The sequence below is a fragment of the Triplophysa rosa genome, linkage group LG25, assembly GCF_024868665.1.
Source record: "Triplophysa rosa linkage group LG25, Trosa_1v2, whole genome shotgun sequence".
NCBI lineage: Eukaryota > Metazoa > Chordata > Actinopteri > Cypriniformes > Nemacheilidae > Triplophysa > Triplophysa rosa.
The window spans coordinates 8,276,285-8,294,320 of record NC_079914.1 but is presented as its reverse complement, the minus strand read 5'-3'; the positions used below and the strand labels follow the sequence as shown (position 1 = coordinate 8,294,320).

The 18,036-nt window shown below is 38.7% G+C and overlaps 1 protein-coding gene across 1 annotated transcript; it reads right to left on the bottom strand.

Annotated features, from left to right (window-relative positions):
• Window positions 1–2,052: 2,052 nt before the first annotated feature.
• cdc34a (cell division cycle 34 homolog (S. cerevisiae) a) lies at window positions 2,053–16,341 on the bottom strand. The gene is made up of 5 exons (XM_057326159.1): window positions 15,731–16,341; window positions 6,954–7,040; window positions 4,770–4,867; window positions 3,472–3,606; window positions 2,053–3,272 (listed from the first exon to the last, which is right to left on the bottom strand). The coding sequence occupies exons 1-5, from the start codon at window positions 15,914–15,916 to the stop codon at window positions 3,050–3,052; spliced, it is 729 nt and encodes a 242-aa protein (XP_057182142.1). The 5' UTR covers window positions 15,917–16,341; the 3' UTR covers window positions 2,053–3,049.
• Window positions 16,342–18,036: the final 1,695 nt, after the last annotated feature.

Below are 18,036 nucleotides of genomic sequence, written 5' to 3'. Positions count from 1 at the left end.
TTTATACCCACCACCCTCTTGTTTGAATCTCTCGACCTACTAGAACAACATTTATGATTTAAAAAACATGAAATTTACTGGCTTCACATCATTTTTGACATTTTTTCACAACTTGCTGCTGAAGTGTCATTAAAGAGACAGTTCACCCCAAAATGAAAAATGTGTCATTTACTCATCCTCTTGGCATTTTTAACCTGTATGACTTTTTTCCGCAAAAAAACAAAAGAAGATATTTTAACGAATGTCTATGGTATGGACATGTGTAAAGAATGTCTACTGTACAGTCACAAAACCAATGCAAGTCAATGGGTGCCCTCCCTGTTCGGTTAACAACATTCTTCAAAATCTTTTGTCTTCTACGGAAGAAAGTCAGATGGGTTTAAACTGACAAGAGGGTGAGTAAATACACAATTTGAATTTTTTGTTGAACTTTCCCTTTAAAACCAAAACGCATCATTATGCACATAAATATCACTGGCTGGTACTTTATCCTGTGGTGCTCAAGAACATTTCCGTTCGACTGACCTTCAAGTCATGTCTGTTGACATCATAACCAAGCAGCAAGAACCCAGACTATTGTGCTGTATTGTCAAAGGCCCTTCATAATAGCTCTCGGTATGAGACTGTCAGATTTCTTTCATTCCTCTTTCATTAAAAGGTCCACCACCTACAATCTGAATACGATCAAGATTTATGCCTTTTCCATGCAATCTATTGACTTAGGGTGCTGATGGAGTGACTGCGTCACATGAGCTTTTTCAACAAAGTACTATGAAACACTGAGCTCATTCTAAAGTAATAAAAACATAACACTTCATTATGTACGGTCTTTATACACCTCTGATGACAGTTATATATATTATATTGCAGTTCTGTTGATAGATCCTCCAAAGAAATTACACAATGGACCTTTATCTTTTGGCCCTATAGGTATGACACTAAAGATGATGTCATTGGTTTTTGTTCTCACCCTCTTAGAATATGTCCTAGAATAGAACTATGATCCCTTTATAGTCCTCATTTTCAAACATTTAAAGTTAATGGAGAATAGAATGGTGATGAAGATGTTTTCAAGCAGACATGAGGTAAATCCTATTTGTTACAGTGAGTCTGGGCTGGAAATGTAATACCCCTGTGACTATAAGAAGCCATCCACTGCCCTCTAGTGGCTACTTTGGTACAGACAGGAAATACATACAGTATACACAGTTGTGGTCAAGTTTACATACATGCAAAATCTGATTTTTTTTAACGTTTATTTAGTTTAAATAACTTTCATTTATTAGCACCCTCCAAATGCTACAAAAATATAGACATGTTAAAATAATAACCATTGACACCAATTATCATTTTTAGAGGTTTATACCGACCTGACTTTAAATGTATCGAGTTGCATTCTTGAGCATTAAGGAATGTTTGTATCTACTGTAATAGCGGTGTATGAGTCTGTCCTTAGTGTAAAAAGAAGAATCTCAATATTATATAGTCACTGTTGAACTGGGGTCCAATACGCAGAGGACCCTGAAAAAGCAAAGACAGTTTAATGGTTCAGGACAAACAACGATCACAAAACATAAAAACATTGAAAGTTCAAGTAACATTGTACAGTATTAAGAATCACGTGTATGCAAACTTTTGAACGGGCTTATTTTTATAAATATAGTTTTTATTTTGAGCCCGAGCCTTCATTTTCAAAATTCCACTTATTTTTTTTAACATTCTCAACATTTCCAGATTCTGCAAGGTGTATGTAAACTTTTGACCACAACTGTACATTCAGATTGATTGGGACACTGACATCGAGATGAATATTCAAGTATCCAAAGTACCAACCTAAATATATCTTATATCCATCCACACGCGCACAAGCAAGCACATACGTACACAAAAACATTTTGTCTCGCTTATGTTTGTGAAAACGCACTGAAGGAGTTAAATATGCTTTTATAGTTAAGGAACAGATTGAGAACTAAAAACAGTACAGTAAAGCAGACTAAACTGACTATGCTGTTTTTTTACAATCTTTAAATACACAATAAAAAATCCAAGCAATCCCAATAAAGATCTTTATTCAGACTTTAAATAGATTTACAAGGAATACCAAAAAGAAAAGAAAAATACAAACAAGAGGGGAAAGTGACCCAAAATACCCCCAGTGTGCATATGAATTTGATAAAAGAGTCTGCTGGGGTCAAAGGGTCGGCCACAAACATACAGATCTCCCAAACAGAGTTCATTTTCCTGAGGAGATTATGAGCTTTTAAACGTTAGTCACTGCAAAGTTTAAAATGAAAAAGACAAGAGAACAAAATCTAAAATATCCTAAACAGAAAGAGCAGCTAATTTTAACATACACAAATCTACCTCAACAAACAAAATGACACGTTTGTGAATAAAATGAAAGACTGAGTGGGAGGAAAGAGCTTTATGTAACTCATCAGGCAAGCGTCTGGAGGAGAAAACGTTATCCGAGAAGCTTCTTCAGAAACACAATCCTTGGCCGAAGACGCGTCGCACTGCATTTTATTGAAAAAGCAGTAGCCCTGAGAATGTGTATTAGCTACTTTAACCACCTTAGACACCAATATGGTTATTCACAGACATTGAAAACCTGAGATCAGGTGCCTTGGAGAGGCAAGTTGTTTCTAAATAAAGACGGATGCACTGAACAGGACTCTAGCATTTATCGGTTGAACCCCACCTGACCCCCAAAATGAGACCAAACAAAATAAGAAAGAACAAACCCTCAAAAATATCTGAGGGCTGACTGCCATATTTAGTTCAAGCTCGAACAGAAGAACAGGAACGGTTCGCCGATAAATCAATAACCTCCGCAAATTCATACCCGAAAGCCTCATATCACAAAATCTCGAGTCAGCGCGACGCTGTCTGCTCAGTCAGTGATCTTAGGTAAAAAGATCCTCAGACGTCTGAGACGGAAACCAAAAATAACCAGAAAATATTCCTCTTGAATTGAAGATTTAAAAGCAACTACACCACAAGGTCAAGAAACAAGGGGGGTGAAAAGTTCAGGTTTGGAAAGTTCGGATCACGACTCTTCCGTCCCGGAGTCATCTTCATCATAGCAACAGTCCTCACCTTCCTCCTCTTCGTCATCCAAGTCATCATCATCATAATCATCATAGTCATCATAAAATAGGGTGCATTCATCGGCAGGTGGGGCACGGGTACGAATGCAATATTCTGCCAGCGTGGTGGGCACCTTGACACCGTCCCGCTCAGCGTCTGCTTTGGTGCCTTGTACTTGCTTCCTGTGTATGGAGATCATGAGCACAACCCTCAAAACACCATCATGAAGGATGCATGCAATGTTTAATGTAAATTAATTTATTTTGAAAATCGCAAAGCCATGTCTGGACAAATGAATTAACAGTTTGTGGTCTAGAAATATCGAAAAATCATCTTTTAATTTGTAAAAAAAAAAAAGGACAAGAGAACAGTTTCTCTAACCTGATAATTTCTGCGTACTCGCGATCTTTCCCTTTACTGTCTCTCCATTTGCGATACATGACCGAGGCGTCCACGTTAGCCGGCGAAAACGTGTTGGGCTCGTTCAGCAGTGAGATAACGCTCAACAAAATAGTCCTGAAAGGCAAGTCATCACAGTATCAACTGATTATATTTAACTAATCACATCATTCGTCTTCATTATTGATCTCATACTGCCGAGGGAGATAGCATGCAAACTAGGGATGCAACAATACAGCTCACCCACAGTTCAATATGCACCTCGGTTTTTTTACCCACAGTTTTTGGTTCAGTTCGGTTCTGATGGCTTGGCACATTAAAGTGTTTTTCATTATTCTATGCTTATGTGACAGGAACAGTAAAACGTTTTTTTGTTATTGCAATTCTCTTTATTTTACTTGACTTATTTTATTCTCTTTAAGCAAAAATCAATTTGTACAAATTCCTGGTGTATTGAATAAATGTAAAGATTTACACTGGCAGCTCACAGCAGATCTTGGTTTACCGTTCAACATGTCAGTAAAATAAAATAAGTTTCTTGAAGAGGTTTTGCGCATCAGAGTATTTAAAATAATGTAATGCAAACATGCGATTGCTGTAATGGAAGTAAACAGACAAATGTGCAGTGCACGTTTAACACTGCAAACACTAGCGCTCAATGGGCAAAGATAATACATATTAACAAGACGCGCAACTCACTGCCATTACAATAAATGGGAAGAAATGCAATGGTGCTGGGTGAGAGCAATGCGAACGTGCTGCTTTCGTATGCAGTGTAAAACAGACAAAGTACATTCTTGATCTGCCAAATTCGGACATTATCACTTTGGTACAACGGGCATACAATGCTAGGCTAGGCCAACCCGCGTCTGTTCTTCAGCATTAAACTCAACAGCACATTGCTTCTCGCATTGCAGACAGCCTCGTTTCACCGCTCCACCACCACTCGCCATTAGATATTTACTCGTGGGGATGCGTTAATCTGTCTCAGCGCACAGACATACAGACAAATATGGACAGTTCAAAGAGTTAAGCGCACGGAAATAATTTAAACGCAAAACCGGAAAACCACAATTCACTTACACGTATTGAACCGTGGAGGTCGTACCGAACGGCTCAATATTATATTGAGAATTGTGGCATCCGTAATGCAAACAATTACAAACCATTCACAAAAGTCATAGATTTTTATAAACATTATAACGATCAAGTAGTGATGCACCTGGAAAAAAACGATCATGCTATTCGTATAAGAAAAATGAGTTTTGAGGAGGTTGTACCTGACGTTCTGTGTGGGGTTCCACCTTTCTGATGGCAGTTCTCCACTCTGTGGATCATCTACCGGTGGGTGCAGTATGGAAATACACACATCTCCATTCTGAAAAACAATAAATAGTTAAATATGTATCAGTCTTAACTATTCCATTATTACAGGTGTCATTATTAAATAAACAATTAAAATAACTTGTTTTTTTCATTCCATTCAACCTGAATTGCATTACATATTAGTGCGTTTATTTCTTAGACGGCATGAAATCAAAATTGAAAAATCATACCATATTAGTGCATTTATTTCTTAAAGACGGCATGACATTTTTTCTCATTTCAGAAGCTGTTCACTCGAATATAAGTTGCGATACGGAAAAGAATATGACCATTTTACTTTTGTTTCATGCTGACTAAATTTTTCATTTAATTAATCTGACAAGATAAAACGGTAACACTTTACGATACATTTATATTTGTTAACTAGTTAAAAAACTATTTGCTCATTGTTAGTTCATGTTAGCAAATGCATTTGGTCAAAGACGTTAAGATGTCTCCATCAAAAAAAATGTACAAAGGTGACTTTATATCCATATAAAGCACATTAAATGTAAGTAAAATGTCTACTTTATGGTTTCAACTAAGTTTTGGAGAATAAAATGTCAAAATTTGGTTGAAATGTTACATTGTCATTCAGTGTAACACAATATTTATGCAAATTCAAACAACATGCTTATTCTGACTTGTACATAATAAAAAAGAATAAGGGAGCATATTACATTTTATAGTGCTTTAAAGGAGTAAAAAATTTTACTGACAAATGGGCAAAACCTAGGATAGTTGCAAATTTAAAAAAATGTAAAATTACAACTAATTAGCATTTGGGGTGAAAGTAATTAGTCTTTTAATATGTCATAAATTGATTTTTGTTGTAAAAATGCCTGACAAGATTGTTACACTGAATAACATTTTAGTGGGCATCTTCTGTAAATCAGGGAAAAATGTATCATATTTATTTTTTACTTAGAAAAACAAAAATGCAATTAAACAGGTTGTTTGCAATGACTTGGTTTTTATGACGCGCGAGGCGCGTTTTCCTCCATAGGAATTCACCATCACAAAATGAAAGTACCTATGTTTGACGACCTGAACAACAACCAGGTAAACCCAAATTTATGTCAAACCTTACTTGTAATAAACACTAGCTTCCGTTAAAAGACCGAGCCCTTTTTAAATGCATAAAGTGAAAATCTCGCGTTAATCGTTTCTTCCCCGTAGAAGTCCATTATAAGGAAACAGCTTAACGTACCAAAACAACAACCACGGAACACCAAAATAAATACATTTGTTTATCACGGATATCAAACCTAAACATGATAACAGAAAAGTTTTACTCAGTTTGGTCGCTGCCTTGAGCCACGTTATGTGGTTTCTCTACAATGAACTTCAATGAAGAACAAGCTTAACGTGAGACTATTCTTATCCCTGGAATAAGTGCTTGTTCTTTTAACAGCAGCTAGTGTTTATTACAATTAAGGTTTAATAGAAATTTGGTTTTACGTGGTCGTTGTTTCGGTACGTTAAGCCATTTCATTATAATGGACTTCTATGGGGGAGAAATGCTTAATGCGGGATTTATCATTTTATCTGTTTAATCAGGACTCGGTCTTTGCAGTTAGTGTTCATGGCAAGGTTCTTGAGCAGTAAATTAGAGCTCACCTGGTCATTGTTTAGGTACGTTAAACCTCATTAAGCTTTTTAGAAAGTCATCCGGCTCGGCTTATCCCAACCGTAGATTCAGGTTTACAAGCCACTTTTATCTCCGTTTCTCAGTCAATACTCGCATTTCCCCCCTTCATGAACATCAACTTTTGCTACACAATAAAAACACCTTTCATGGTTTAATCGATTTGAACGGTCAAAAACGATGCAAAACGCACTCAAAATTGAGTTTGTTATAGTGGATTCCTATGGAGAAAATCACTTGCTGCCCTCCATCGGCACTGTGACGATCTATTAACTCGAAAACGTTTTACTTTTGTTAACAACAATTTAAAGCAGTATTACACATTGTTTTTATGCTCAAACCCTTTTTTGTCTTTGACCCATTTACTAATGTTAACCCTAATATTGTAAAGTGTTACTGATAAAACTCATAATGCAGAAGAGACGTTGTATTAACATAACAGGAATGCTACCTCATAGATGTTGGGGTGCCACATCTTGGTGAGGAATCTGAAGGCAGGGGGCGAGTATGGGTAGTCAACTGGGAACTGGATGCGGGCCTAGAAAAAAAAAACATTCATCAGGTTTAGAGATTAAAAGCACATTGCCAGGAATTGTGCAAGATGAAATATCGAGTTCATATATGGAGCAAATAAACGTCACTGAATGGAAACCGAAAACCAAAATCCCTACGATACCTTCGCTTTTTAACATAAATGCTTATCAAAACACAATTATACAAACAAAAAATAAACAGATACTTGTAATTATGTATTCTTGCATTTATTTTATAATTACATAGTTGGTTGCATAAATCAACAAATTTACACATATTTCAAAAGCTTCAGTATGTATTTGAAAGGCAAACAAACATGCATTAAGTGATTTCTGGAACAGGTTGATAATTCGCCTTTCATTTGCATTCTCCATTTGAAACATATGTAGAAAAATGTGTATGCGTATGCTTTCAACATGCACAAATAAATTCAGCTAAAACATGCATGTGTTATTACATTTACATGCAGAACCGAGTATCCAAGTTATTTGAATCCTCTACTATTTACTGCACACTTTTCCCAAAGGTCTTAAGTATAGAGTTGAACCTCCAGGACCGCCGCTGAAACTCATGAGGCCCTGCATAGACAAAATAAGAAGTGGGCCTCTTCTCCCATAAACCCAGCAGTGTAAAAACATGTTGAGTTGGCAGTTATCCACCCCTAATAAAGGCCCCGTGAACCTCAGTGATGTGAAATGTTAATTCGATGTTTAATGGAACCATGTCTGACATCCCTATGCCTGAATACATGTTGCATGTATGGACATTCAACGAGTCCTTCACAATCTGTAGCAAGCAGAGCCTGGTGCCTTTCACTACAGCGGGTGGTGGGCAACAACCATACAGACGTACAGAGCCCTCCGCAACCCCCACACCACACATTTGCTGATTTGGCATGGTCAGCTGTCGCGTGCTTCAGAGACAACTCTTTGGGGAAGGGTAGGGAGGAGGACAAAACCAGAAAGCAAACACACACACATGCATACAGTGGCACCTGTACATACAGTGATACTCAATTGTGATACTCAATTCCTGAAATCCAAGAAGTGCGGTGCAACTTTCAGGCAAGCAAACCTATTAAACCTCAAGTAGGAATCCGTGTAAGAAGGGGACGGTGTTACATTTCACCAGGCCAGCTTGCAGAAGCTCTTCGACACCGTGCATGACCCGACACACAAGAGTTCCTGTGGGGGCGTCACTCTCTATCTGTACTACCTTAAAGGGACAGTTCACCTAAAAATGAAAATTAATGTCATTCCAAACCTGTATGCATTTCTTTCTCCAGAAGAACACAAAAAGATATTTTCAAGAATGTTGGTAACCAAACAACACTGCCCCCCCATTGACTTCCATTGCATGGACACAAAACCACTGAGACATTTCTTGATATATCTTTTGTCATATACAGGTTTTGAATGACCGTTTTTCCATCTCTATATAGGTTGTTCACTGCCTTGAACATGGTGTTTATCTGCATTTACAATTTATGATTCCTAACTAGCAACTCTATTGGCAGGGAAAGGGTTGTAAGTTGCATAGCTTATCGTTCTTTAAACAGCTGGAAAAGCGACTCATCTGTACATGTTAAACACGAGTAACCGTTTCGGGAATTCTCCGATACGTTCCTTTACATCATGTATTTCTTTGACGCCAATGCAAATGACAGTGTAAGACGCCTGGAATAAACAATACATTTTTGCTCTACAATCCCTATCTTGGAGCGCGACCTAAAAATAAATCTCTCTCCTACATTCCCATCTGACAGGAAAAGATGAAGAGACTCCCATGGAAACTGGGCTGGTAAGGGAAATAAACCAGGTCATCGCTGTTGGAACTCCTTGAACACACCGTTGTATTCTCTCACAATTCTTTACATCAGCCTCCTCGCCTTCTGCCGCCTGTCCTTGTTCCTATCAATCCTTGCTGAAACATTAGATAGGATGAGGGAGGGTCAAGTCCTTGAAGGGAAGCATTTCGTTGGAGAGACTGTCCCTGACGCGCACTAAACCGCGTTTTATAAACAGTCTCAAGTACACAGAGCAAGAGTGAGAAAGTTGTTCTGTTAATACCAACCATTGCATCAGTTGATACCAAAAGCTTGTTAAGAATGAACAGGGGTCTACTTGATGCTGGTAATTAGCATAATTAGAAGGCCATAAAGTTCTCTATGAAGAACTAGAGCACTTGCCAAAACAAGGCCTTAAAGGGATTGTTCAACCAAAAATCATTATTTACTCATCCTCATGTCATTTCAAACCTGTATAAGTTTCTTTCCTCTGCAAAACACAAAAGATATTTTGAAGAATGTAACAAAACAACACTGAACCCCTTTGACTTCCATTGTATGGACACAAAACCACAGATACATTTCTCAGAATATCTTTTGATATACATCACAGTAAGAAAGTCATTTGTAGGTTTTGAACAACATGAGGGTGAATAAATGATGACATACTTTTGGGTGAACTTTGCCTTTAACGTCAACCAATATGGCAATAAGTGTTTGTATTACAGGGTTGTCATGATGGCAAAATGTTAGTCGCCCAAGTAAATTGAAGTAAACATTATTATTATTATTTGAAACGTTCAGCAATTACCAAGTAATTATTAAACAAATTAGGGATGTCCCGAACCGATCGCAAAGATCGGGATCGGGGGCCGATCAAGGCATTTTAAGCTGATCGGGATATATTTTGCCTGATAATTTACGATCACCTCTGCCGTCACGCAAGTTTCGTAAATGAGAGCGCGAGCTGTGTCTACAATGTGGAAATGTGCAGCGGTCAGCGGAACAGCAGTTTGTAATGTCAGCAGCACGTGCATTCTGCAACACGGTAGCAACGGAGCTTCGTTCGATAATAACAATTTAATACCAAACCATCAAAAAAATGGACGTTTTACAGCGAGTTCACTCAGCTCTGTGACGCTGAGATAGAGAACACAGGTTAGCGTCTGATTTCTTCCTTCATACAGCGCTCTACCGGAGCTTGACAACAAACTTAATGACACTGATGAGAAGCATATTATCGGATGTCCGCTAACAAGACAGAGATGCTGTTTTCCCTTTATTTCAAAGTGTACCACAGAGCGAACTTGCAGTATTGTGTCCAGTGTCTTAGTTTTAGTTAGTGTCAAATGAAGCTCTGTTATTCTGTCTCATGAGGACTAACTCCTGTCCAGCTGCAATAAAAGCATTTAAACTATACGTCATTGATAAAGAGGGCCATTTTAATGTTTAATCTAATCCTGCTATTTGAATTCGTTGAAAAGACTAAAGGTCATTGCACATACAGCATTTTTTGAATGCGTTTTTTCTAGGGGTGTAACGGTTCAAATTACTCACGGTTCGGTCTGTGTCACGGTTTTAGGGTCACGGTTTCGGCTAGGTTCGATTTGTGCTATGTTCAGGGAAAAGGGACTACTGACAAATAAAAATAAGAACAAATAATCAAGCTACAAGTAACAGCACCAATAAAACAACAGAGCAAAGCAGAAAATGAAATAAGATACTGTATATATACCTTTCAAGGTAGAAATGGATTAAAGTAATCAAATAAAACATAACATTGCATATGTACAAATTAAATAAAGACAAATCATAATTGAAGTTACAGAAGCTATTGAGTCACAAGCAGTGAGTGATTTCCTTGACTTTTAACAGACAGCAGGAATATGCTGCTGTCGCTTTAAGAGGAATGAAACAGATCCAGTACACTGATACTGTACACATGCGTTGTTTTTCATCAGTTTCATCCATTCACTTAAGACATAACCTACTATGTTTGTTAAGATACTCGACAAGAGGGGCATGTTGACCTACTTCGTGTGTGAATTTGTCCGTTTAAGCACTTCAAAGACAACTCAATATTTGCGCCATGTCTGAGACTTTCCTTATGCGCGCTTCGGATCGTCTCACAGCGCGCAAGCGAGTTTTCTTGTGCATCATCTTGCACTTAAATGTTTAAATTGGCAAGGCTTGAATGAGTTTAGTTTAAACAGCAACATGTGCTGTTCAGGTCTCACCTGCACTCGCGCGCTCAACACCCGGGCGATGAAAGCAGAAATGACTGATCATATTAAACATACGTCAATCCTATTGAAATTTGTCTACGTTATTTGATTTGTTGTAGGTATTAAATGTGTATCCATCGACAAACATACATTAGCTGAACTTTGTCAGTCTGTTTTATGCATTATAATTTTTAACGAACCATATTATAAATGCGTCGTCAGATTTAAGATGAGTCGCGGTCCAAGCGCATTGGACCGTGTGCCGAACCTTTGGTGGAGAACCGTGCGGTTCAATTATTTACCGAGAACCATTACACTCCTAGTTTTTTCGTATTTGGCGCTCGTTTGTGCGGTGTCTCTGAATTATCAAAATGCCCCTCTCAGAATGCTTGCTACAGATGCGGAAAATGCAGAAAATCGAACACAGTCAGATTTTTTTATGACGGACAAAAATATCAGAGACAGTGTGTAAATGTGACTGACACAACGTGAGGTCGTATTTATTTTTTAACGTGAGGAAATTTCGGAAGCAAATTTCGGACTCAATGTGCAATGACTTTAATTCTGTCATTATGTTTGCTACAATATGTTAGGCTACCATTTATAGTATGCTGAACTGTTAAATAGTAATATTTTAATAACCTTAATATACCTGGAGCGTGCACCTATAAGTATCGGATCGGGACTCGGATCGGCAGATTCTTAAAATAAAATGAATCTGATCAGGGGCACATGATGATGTATTTCTTTGTGAGACTCATTCATAGCTCATACGCGGAGCGAAAACAGGAATGGCGGAGGGTGGACATGAAGCAGACGTTGCACTAAAAGAGGAGCTCTAACTCTCGTGAAGGATGGCACTGTAGATGCATCAGAGTTAATGTTTAGTTTCACTTTCGTTTGAATTAATTTGTTTGTTAATTATTTGTTGATAGTCATAATACATTAAAACACCACAACATTTAGTTTGGCTAAAAGTCTTTATTTAAACATTTGTTAGATGTTACGCGCATGCACATTGCACAATTTGTTTAATAAGATTTCTTGCCTGTTAAACAGTATACAGGATGCATGAACGGGAGCACCCCGTGCGCAGCTCGCGCCCACATGTACTTTCATAGCGATACAGCGCGGACCGCTCAGCTGCCTGTTTACATCCAGTACAAAATGCAAGTTTCTATTACGTTATTTCAAATACGTTTATGAGTGTATGACAGGCAGCGTAGATTATTTAATTTGATTTCTTTTATCCGCATTTTTCTGATCTCTTTCTGTAATGCAAGTCATAGACCGATACAGTATATGTTTCTGTGAGAAGAGAAGGTTCACACAGTTCAGGAGAGAGTGATTGACCGCGTGATACGATCGTTTCCACCCAACAATAGGCTATATACAGTTTAGGTATGACATGATGTGTATATGGAGTTTTAGTTAATTTAATTCATTCTTTCTTACAACCTTTTTAAGTCTAATGTCACCATTATATTTAATATTTACAAAAATACTGAAGGTATATTTTAGGAGCCTGATTGACTTGGGGTACGTTTTACTTTTTGATTAATGTTTGTGTTTCTGAGGCTCTAGACCGCATGCAGCTACTATTACTTGTAGCAAAAAACAGCGGTGGATGGTGTTATAGTTATATCGTCATTTGTATAGTTATCACAACAAATACCCAAAAATATCATAAGAGTTTTAGGGCCATATCGCCCATCCCTATACCGCGCCATCTTTAAATAATTACCATGTGACTTTTTCATGCGCCGCTTGACCTGTAAATGCGACAAAAACTGTTTCCATTGCAGTTTTGCTAAATATTCCATTATGGAATTGCCTGAAACACCTCATGTGAACGTAACAATGTTTTTGCGATAAATGAGAGTTTTTGCGAAACTGACGTGTTTCCATTGGGCGTATTTTTAATTTGCTCAATTTAAAAGGGTAATGGAACACAGCTAGTGAAATACCTACTAACTGGACACCGATTTGATAAAAACACATGCGACTAAAAACCTTTTAATTCCAAAACAAACAACCTAAAACTCATCAAAGGGGTTAAATCGAGTTTCTGTGGATTGAGGCAATGCTGACTCACTTCTCCAAACACATTCTAGGTTAGAGTGTCAGTCTCTCATTTCTCTGTGATACTCTGTCAGCCTCCGGAGAGGAGGGGGTAACATGACTCGAGCTTGTGCACGAAGTCAAGCCCAGTCAAGCCCAGCCAAGCCCAGCACTCATCACCTGCCAAGAGCCTGGGCGTGTGCCTGCTCCGGTGGAACTACAGGGTGATCAGGGGCAAACCTTGCACCTGTCAGCTCAATGCCATGTGTAAGAACTCGAATCCAGCTTTAAGAGATCCCACTCATGACAACTTGATGACTGTGCCAAATCTCCTTTAATTTACGGAAGAAAAAGACAGAAGGAACAGGTATGACTAAATTCTCATATCACGAGTCATGAATCATTTTCTATCAGCGGGTAATCACAATAGGTTTTTTACTGCCCAGCCCTTAGATTTCAGTTTCGGTGATTCTGGTAGAACACAGGTTTGATTCTCAGGAAACGCATGGAGCTGGTTTACCAACGTACACTCTGGATAAAAAAAAAGAAAGAAAAGGGGAAACCTCTGTTTTGACTGGGTAACTAAATGTGCAGGAAGACACGGTTACTCATCTCTTCCTGTTGGAAGGGATGCTGAGAATGTGGCGGGGTGACCTGCTTCCTCCCTCCTCACCAACACACAGACAAGGCTTTTCCGCATCAACACAGGCACACAAAGTATTTCGTCCCTCGAGAGATTTTTCACAGCTCATTCAGAGACAATCGACAACAAGAAGACTCTACTGGACAAATGGGGAAATATAGTACCTTCTTTTTAAGAGTACAGCACGCGAGTGCCAAGGCTCACTGTTAAGGTTTTGATTGAACTATGGCAGGTCACATTTGCTTTTTGTCCAACCCTGGCTTCAACAAACAGTAACTCTGTATCCAAAGCACCCAGCAGGTTGGTGGCCACTTACTAATGGCATTGCTGTGTGCAGTAGTTGGTTGGCCAGCATTCAAGCCAAACAAAAGGACATAGCTATGAAGCCAGGCTAAATATAACTGCTATTGTTGTGTTCCAACAGAGTGACTTTGGACAGTGGATAAAACAGTAAAATCCCATTCACATACAAAGAAAGGTCTTCAGTGTTACTCAGGACTAGTTCAATAAATAGGTTTCAACACCTAGGGATAGTTGACCCCCAAATAGACCTTATGTCTTTTCAGACCTTTGTAGAACACAAAAGATATTTTGAAGAACGTTGGTTACCAAACAACATTGGCCCCCATTGTCATTGACTTCCATTGTATGGACACAAAACAACAGAGACATTTCTCAAAATATCTTCTATTGTGTTCCACATAAGAAAGAGTCAAAAACATGTTTTGAACCACATGACTAAATAAATGACAATTTTGGGGTGAACTTTCTATACCTTTAAAACTTTTTACAGCAGTTTCAGAGAGTGAGGTCAACTAAGAGGTTTCATTTAGTTTAGTATCTTTGAGTTTTTGCTAGTAATTATGCACATTAAAGCTACATTTTGTAAAAACCGCTGCTAGAGGGCGCACGATCAAAACAACAACAATGCCGTAGTTTGATGACGCTGTGAAGGAGCGTGGAATGATGGGATCTGTTGTCATCAACACCACCGCAGATGGCCATCAATCAGACGGGAACGAGAAATCATGTTAGCGGATGAGGTAAAGTTTTATAATTGTTGCGAATAATTGTGGTCCATAAATAAGTGACTGCTTGAAACAAGCTAGTGGCTTGCTAGACGCTACTTCCGATTTTGTCCACGACACTGTTGTCATGCAGTTTCTACGTCAGTAAAGGCGGTAACAAAGGGGAACGCGGATATGACGCCATTGACAGGCGACTGCACAGCCCCGTGTCACTGTTTAGAATGGCGATTTTCTCACGATTTACAAGTAGTTGGAAACATTTGAGATATTTTAAGTACTCCGCAGAACAAAATATATAACACTAGCCTAGTGGTTTTTGTATATTTTACAGCAAAATTATTACAAACTGCACCTTTAAGTAATGGACAAATTACAGGCACACTTGAAAAACAGGAAATCTCTTGTACAATAGTAGAGCATATTTAGCACTAATATGTTAATATAAGTAATTAGGCTAACTGGCTTGGATTTTGGAATAAATTTTGTGCAATGTGGCAGTTTGTTCTGAATTAGACAATTCAGGGTCGACAAGGCAATCTTGTAAAGCTCTTACAAACAACCTGCTAAATTGCATGGAAACTGTAAAACATACTGTTACTGTACGAAGATGAAAAATGCCGATGGGGATAAAAGTAGAGCACGATGAGAAACAATAGAGCAGTTCTTTCATCTAGTACAGACCAAATGTTTGACAAATGGATCGTTTGCGTTCAAAATGAGAACGCCGAACGTGCGAACGACACAATCTAGCGCTTAATACGTCTAGTTTCTACTTTTACTCGCATCTCTAACAAAACAATGATCCGCCCTCGTTTTCGAATGTTCGATTAAGACGCGTGTAAACGTCAGGAATAAATGCGAATTTTACCTCACAAGTTCAAAAATTACAACAAAAAAGTGAGCCTGACGTCAAGAGATCAATAGCTGTAACGTTAGTAAATGTTCACTCACCTTAAAATAACCCCCTTCATAATGAGTGTTAGGAGGTCCAAAAATCGCAACTTCCCAATTGTACAAGTCCGACTCGTCGACTAAAGTTATTTTAAAGCCTTCCACCGGCTCGTCCTGGAGACCTTTCAGCTCCAACATTAACGCTTTTTGAGAACTCGCAACATGATGCGGTCCACGCTGAGCCATATTACCCCAAACAAGCGATCAGCCGGGCTTGTTCGACACTCAGGCTTTAGGAAGAAGTCGCAAATCACCCCGCAAACAACTTTCGAGGGTTTGAAAACACGCTCGAGCTGCCTGCTATTGCGTTCAATAGCCAAACAAGCTAAACTCGTCCACGATGAGCCAACAGACCCGATCAATCACACGGTGACAATATACGATTAACGAGTACGAGCTTCTCTCGATGATTACTCGTTCACGTAACGTTAGCAGTCGTTTGAAGCTCCACCACGTGCCCCCGATCCAAGGACATTAAACGTGTTTTAAATTAAGCTATGGTAAACATATCCAATACATGGCAGCTTGCTCGAGGTATCTCGCTCTCCCTCCCCCAGCAGTCACACTATAGGACACTTTGCCAGCAGCTGTAGTTCACGTCCCTCCTAATACCCCTCCAGCAACCAATAGGAAGCAGCGCTACACTAGTCCTGTACAAAGTTGCTCAATCCGACGAGTAAAAACACAAACAATACCGTCAACATGACCATGCTTTCGCAATACAAACGACTAAATACGTAAACGTTTTTATTTTTAAATGGCATGCATGAGAATATGGCACGCCATATTAACAATTATCCCTTACGAAAATTAACCACCGTACTATGGTCTCACTAGCCGGGTTTACATCCAAAGTTGCGAATTTAGCTCATGCGCAAAATTGGAATATCGCATAAAACATGTTCGAATAAGCACCGTTTCCATCCAAATAGTCAACCGTCACTTCCTAACAAACTGCCACTAAATATCAGTAAGAAAAGTAAGAGAAGCCACTGAATATAATAATTTTCATATAGAATAATACTTGCGCAAGCAGACGATTACGAAACACAATAAATGCGGTGCTTTTGTGGATGACTGCTGTTTGGGAAACACAGTAGTGACAGTTATAAGAGGCAATTACAGAAATACTTTGACGACTTTGCTCAGGCATTTAAGAATGACCATAACAAAATTTCTGATGCTGTGTAACAAGATCAGTACTCTGGTTAGTCAGGTTACGCCGTCTCATAGTGAAATTACGTGACTTTTTGAAGGAATTTATTCGGCAAATGCGTTTCCATCTCTCATTATTCGCATTAACCCTTTTTCGCAAAAATGAAAAACCACCTCAAGCGAGCGTAAAAACTTTATGCGAATTAAGGGTTTTTAATTTGAAATTTGGCGTTTCCATCACTCGTATCTGATGCGAAAACCAGAGTGATGGAAACCCGCTTAATGTCACTGGGCTGTCACAATATCAGATTTACACAAAGTTGTCACGGTCAATACATTTCAACATATTACTATTATTTTTTATATTCTTTAAATTAAACTTGAATTTTATTTTGTGGTTTCTACTTTTTTGGCCAATGAATCACACTCAAAGTATAAGTTGGTAGAGTTTGTAACCATTGTGGCTCTTAATGGGTTAACTTAAAAATAAAAATGTATTGCAACTTCAAAAGGCTCTACACGACACCAGCCGATGAATAAGGGTGTTGTCTAGCGAAACGATTAGTCATTTTTCCAAAAAAAAAAATATATATATATGACTTGCACTGCCTCGGAGTGGGTTGTTGCTAGAAGGCATACAGCTACGTCCGGAAGTGGTGCAAAATCTCGCCATATAATTACAATAAATTACATTAGCTAATGCCTACACCTACCCCAACCCTAAACCTAACCTTACAATAATAAAAAACATATTAATCAACTGTTTTCAGCGTGACAAAAATAATGCGGTATTGAAGTGCGCATGCCCAGTGGAGGTAGCTGTATCCCTTCTAGTCAAAACCCTGAGTGCCTCCAGGATGCGTGTCCACGACTTCGTGTTACGCAATCACGTTGGAAGGGTTAGGCGTGACGTAGATTTCAAAAGATTTACGCTGCGTCCCAATCCGCATACTATCCGCCCTATTACCATTACTGCATTTCACTGCATGAAACTGAAATTTGGACCTTAACCAACAGCCCCCCGTGGAAGTTCATTATATGGAGAAGAACCCTGGAAAGCTTTCCTCATAAGCCTCAATTTGTTTTTGACAGAAGAAATAAACACACGGACAGCTTGTATGACATGTGGGTGAGTGAATTAACTACTCCCT

Coding starts and splice junctions, on each gene's coding strand:
- cdc34a (XM_057326159.1), bottom strand. CDS start 15,916: ATGGCTCAGCGTGGACCGCATCATGTTGCGAGTTCTCAAAAAGCGTTA. Junction 4,868..6,953: donor GGCACCCCAACATCTATGAG/GTAGCATTCCTG, acceptor ATTGTTTTTCAG/AATGGAGATGTGTGTATTTC. Junction 3,273..3,471: donor GAGTACGCAGAAATTATCAG/GTTAGAGAAACT, acceptor CTCCATACACAG/GAAGCAAGTACAAGGCACCA.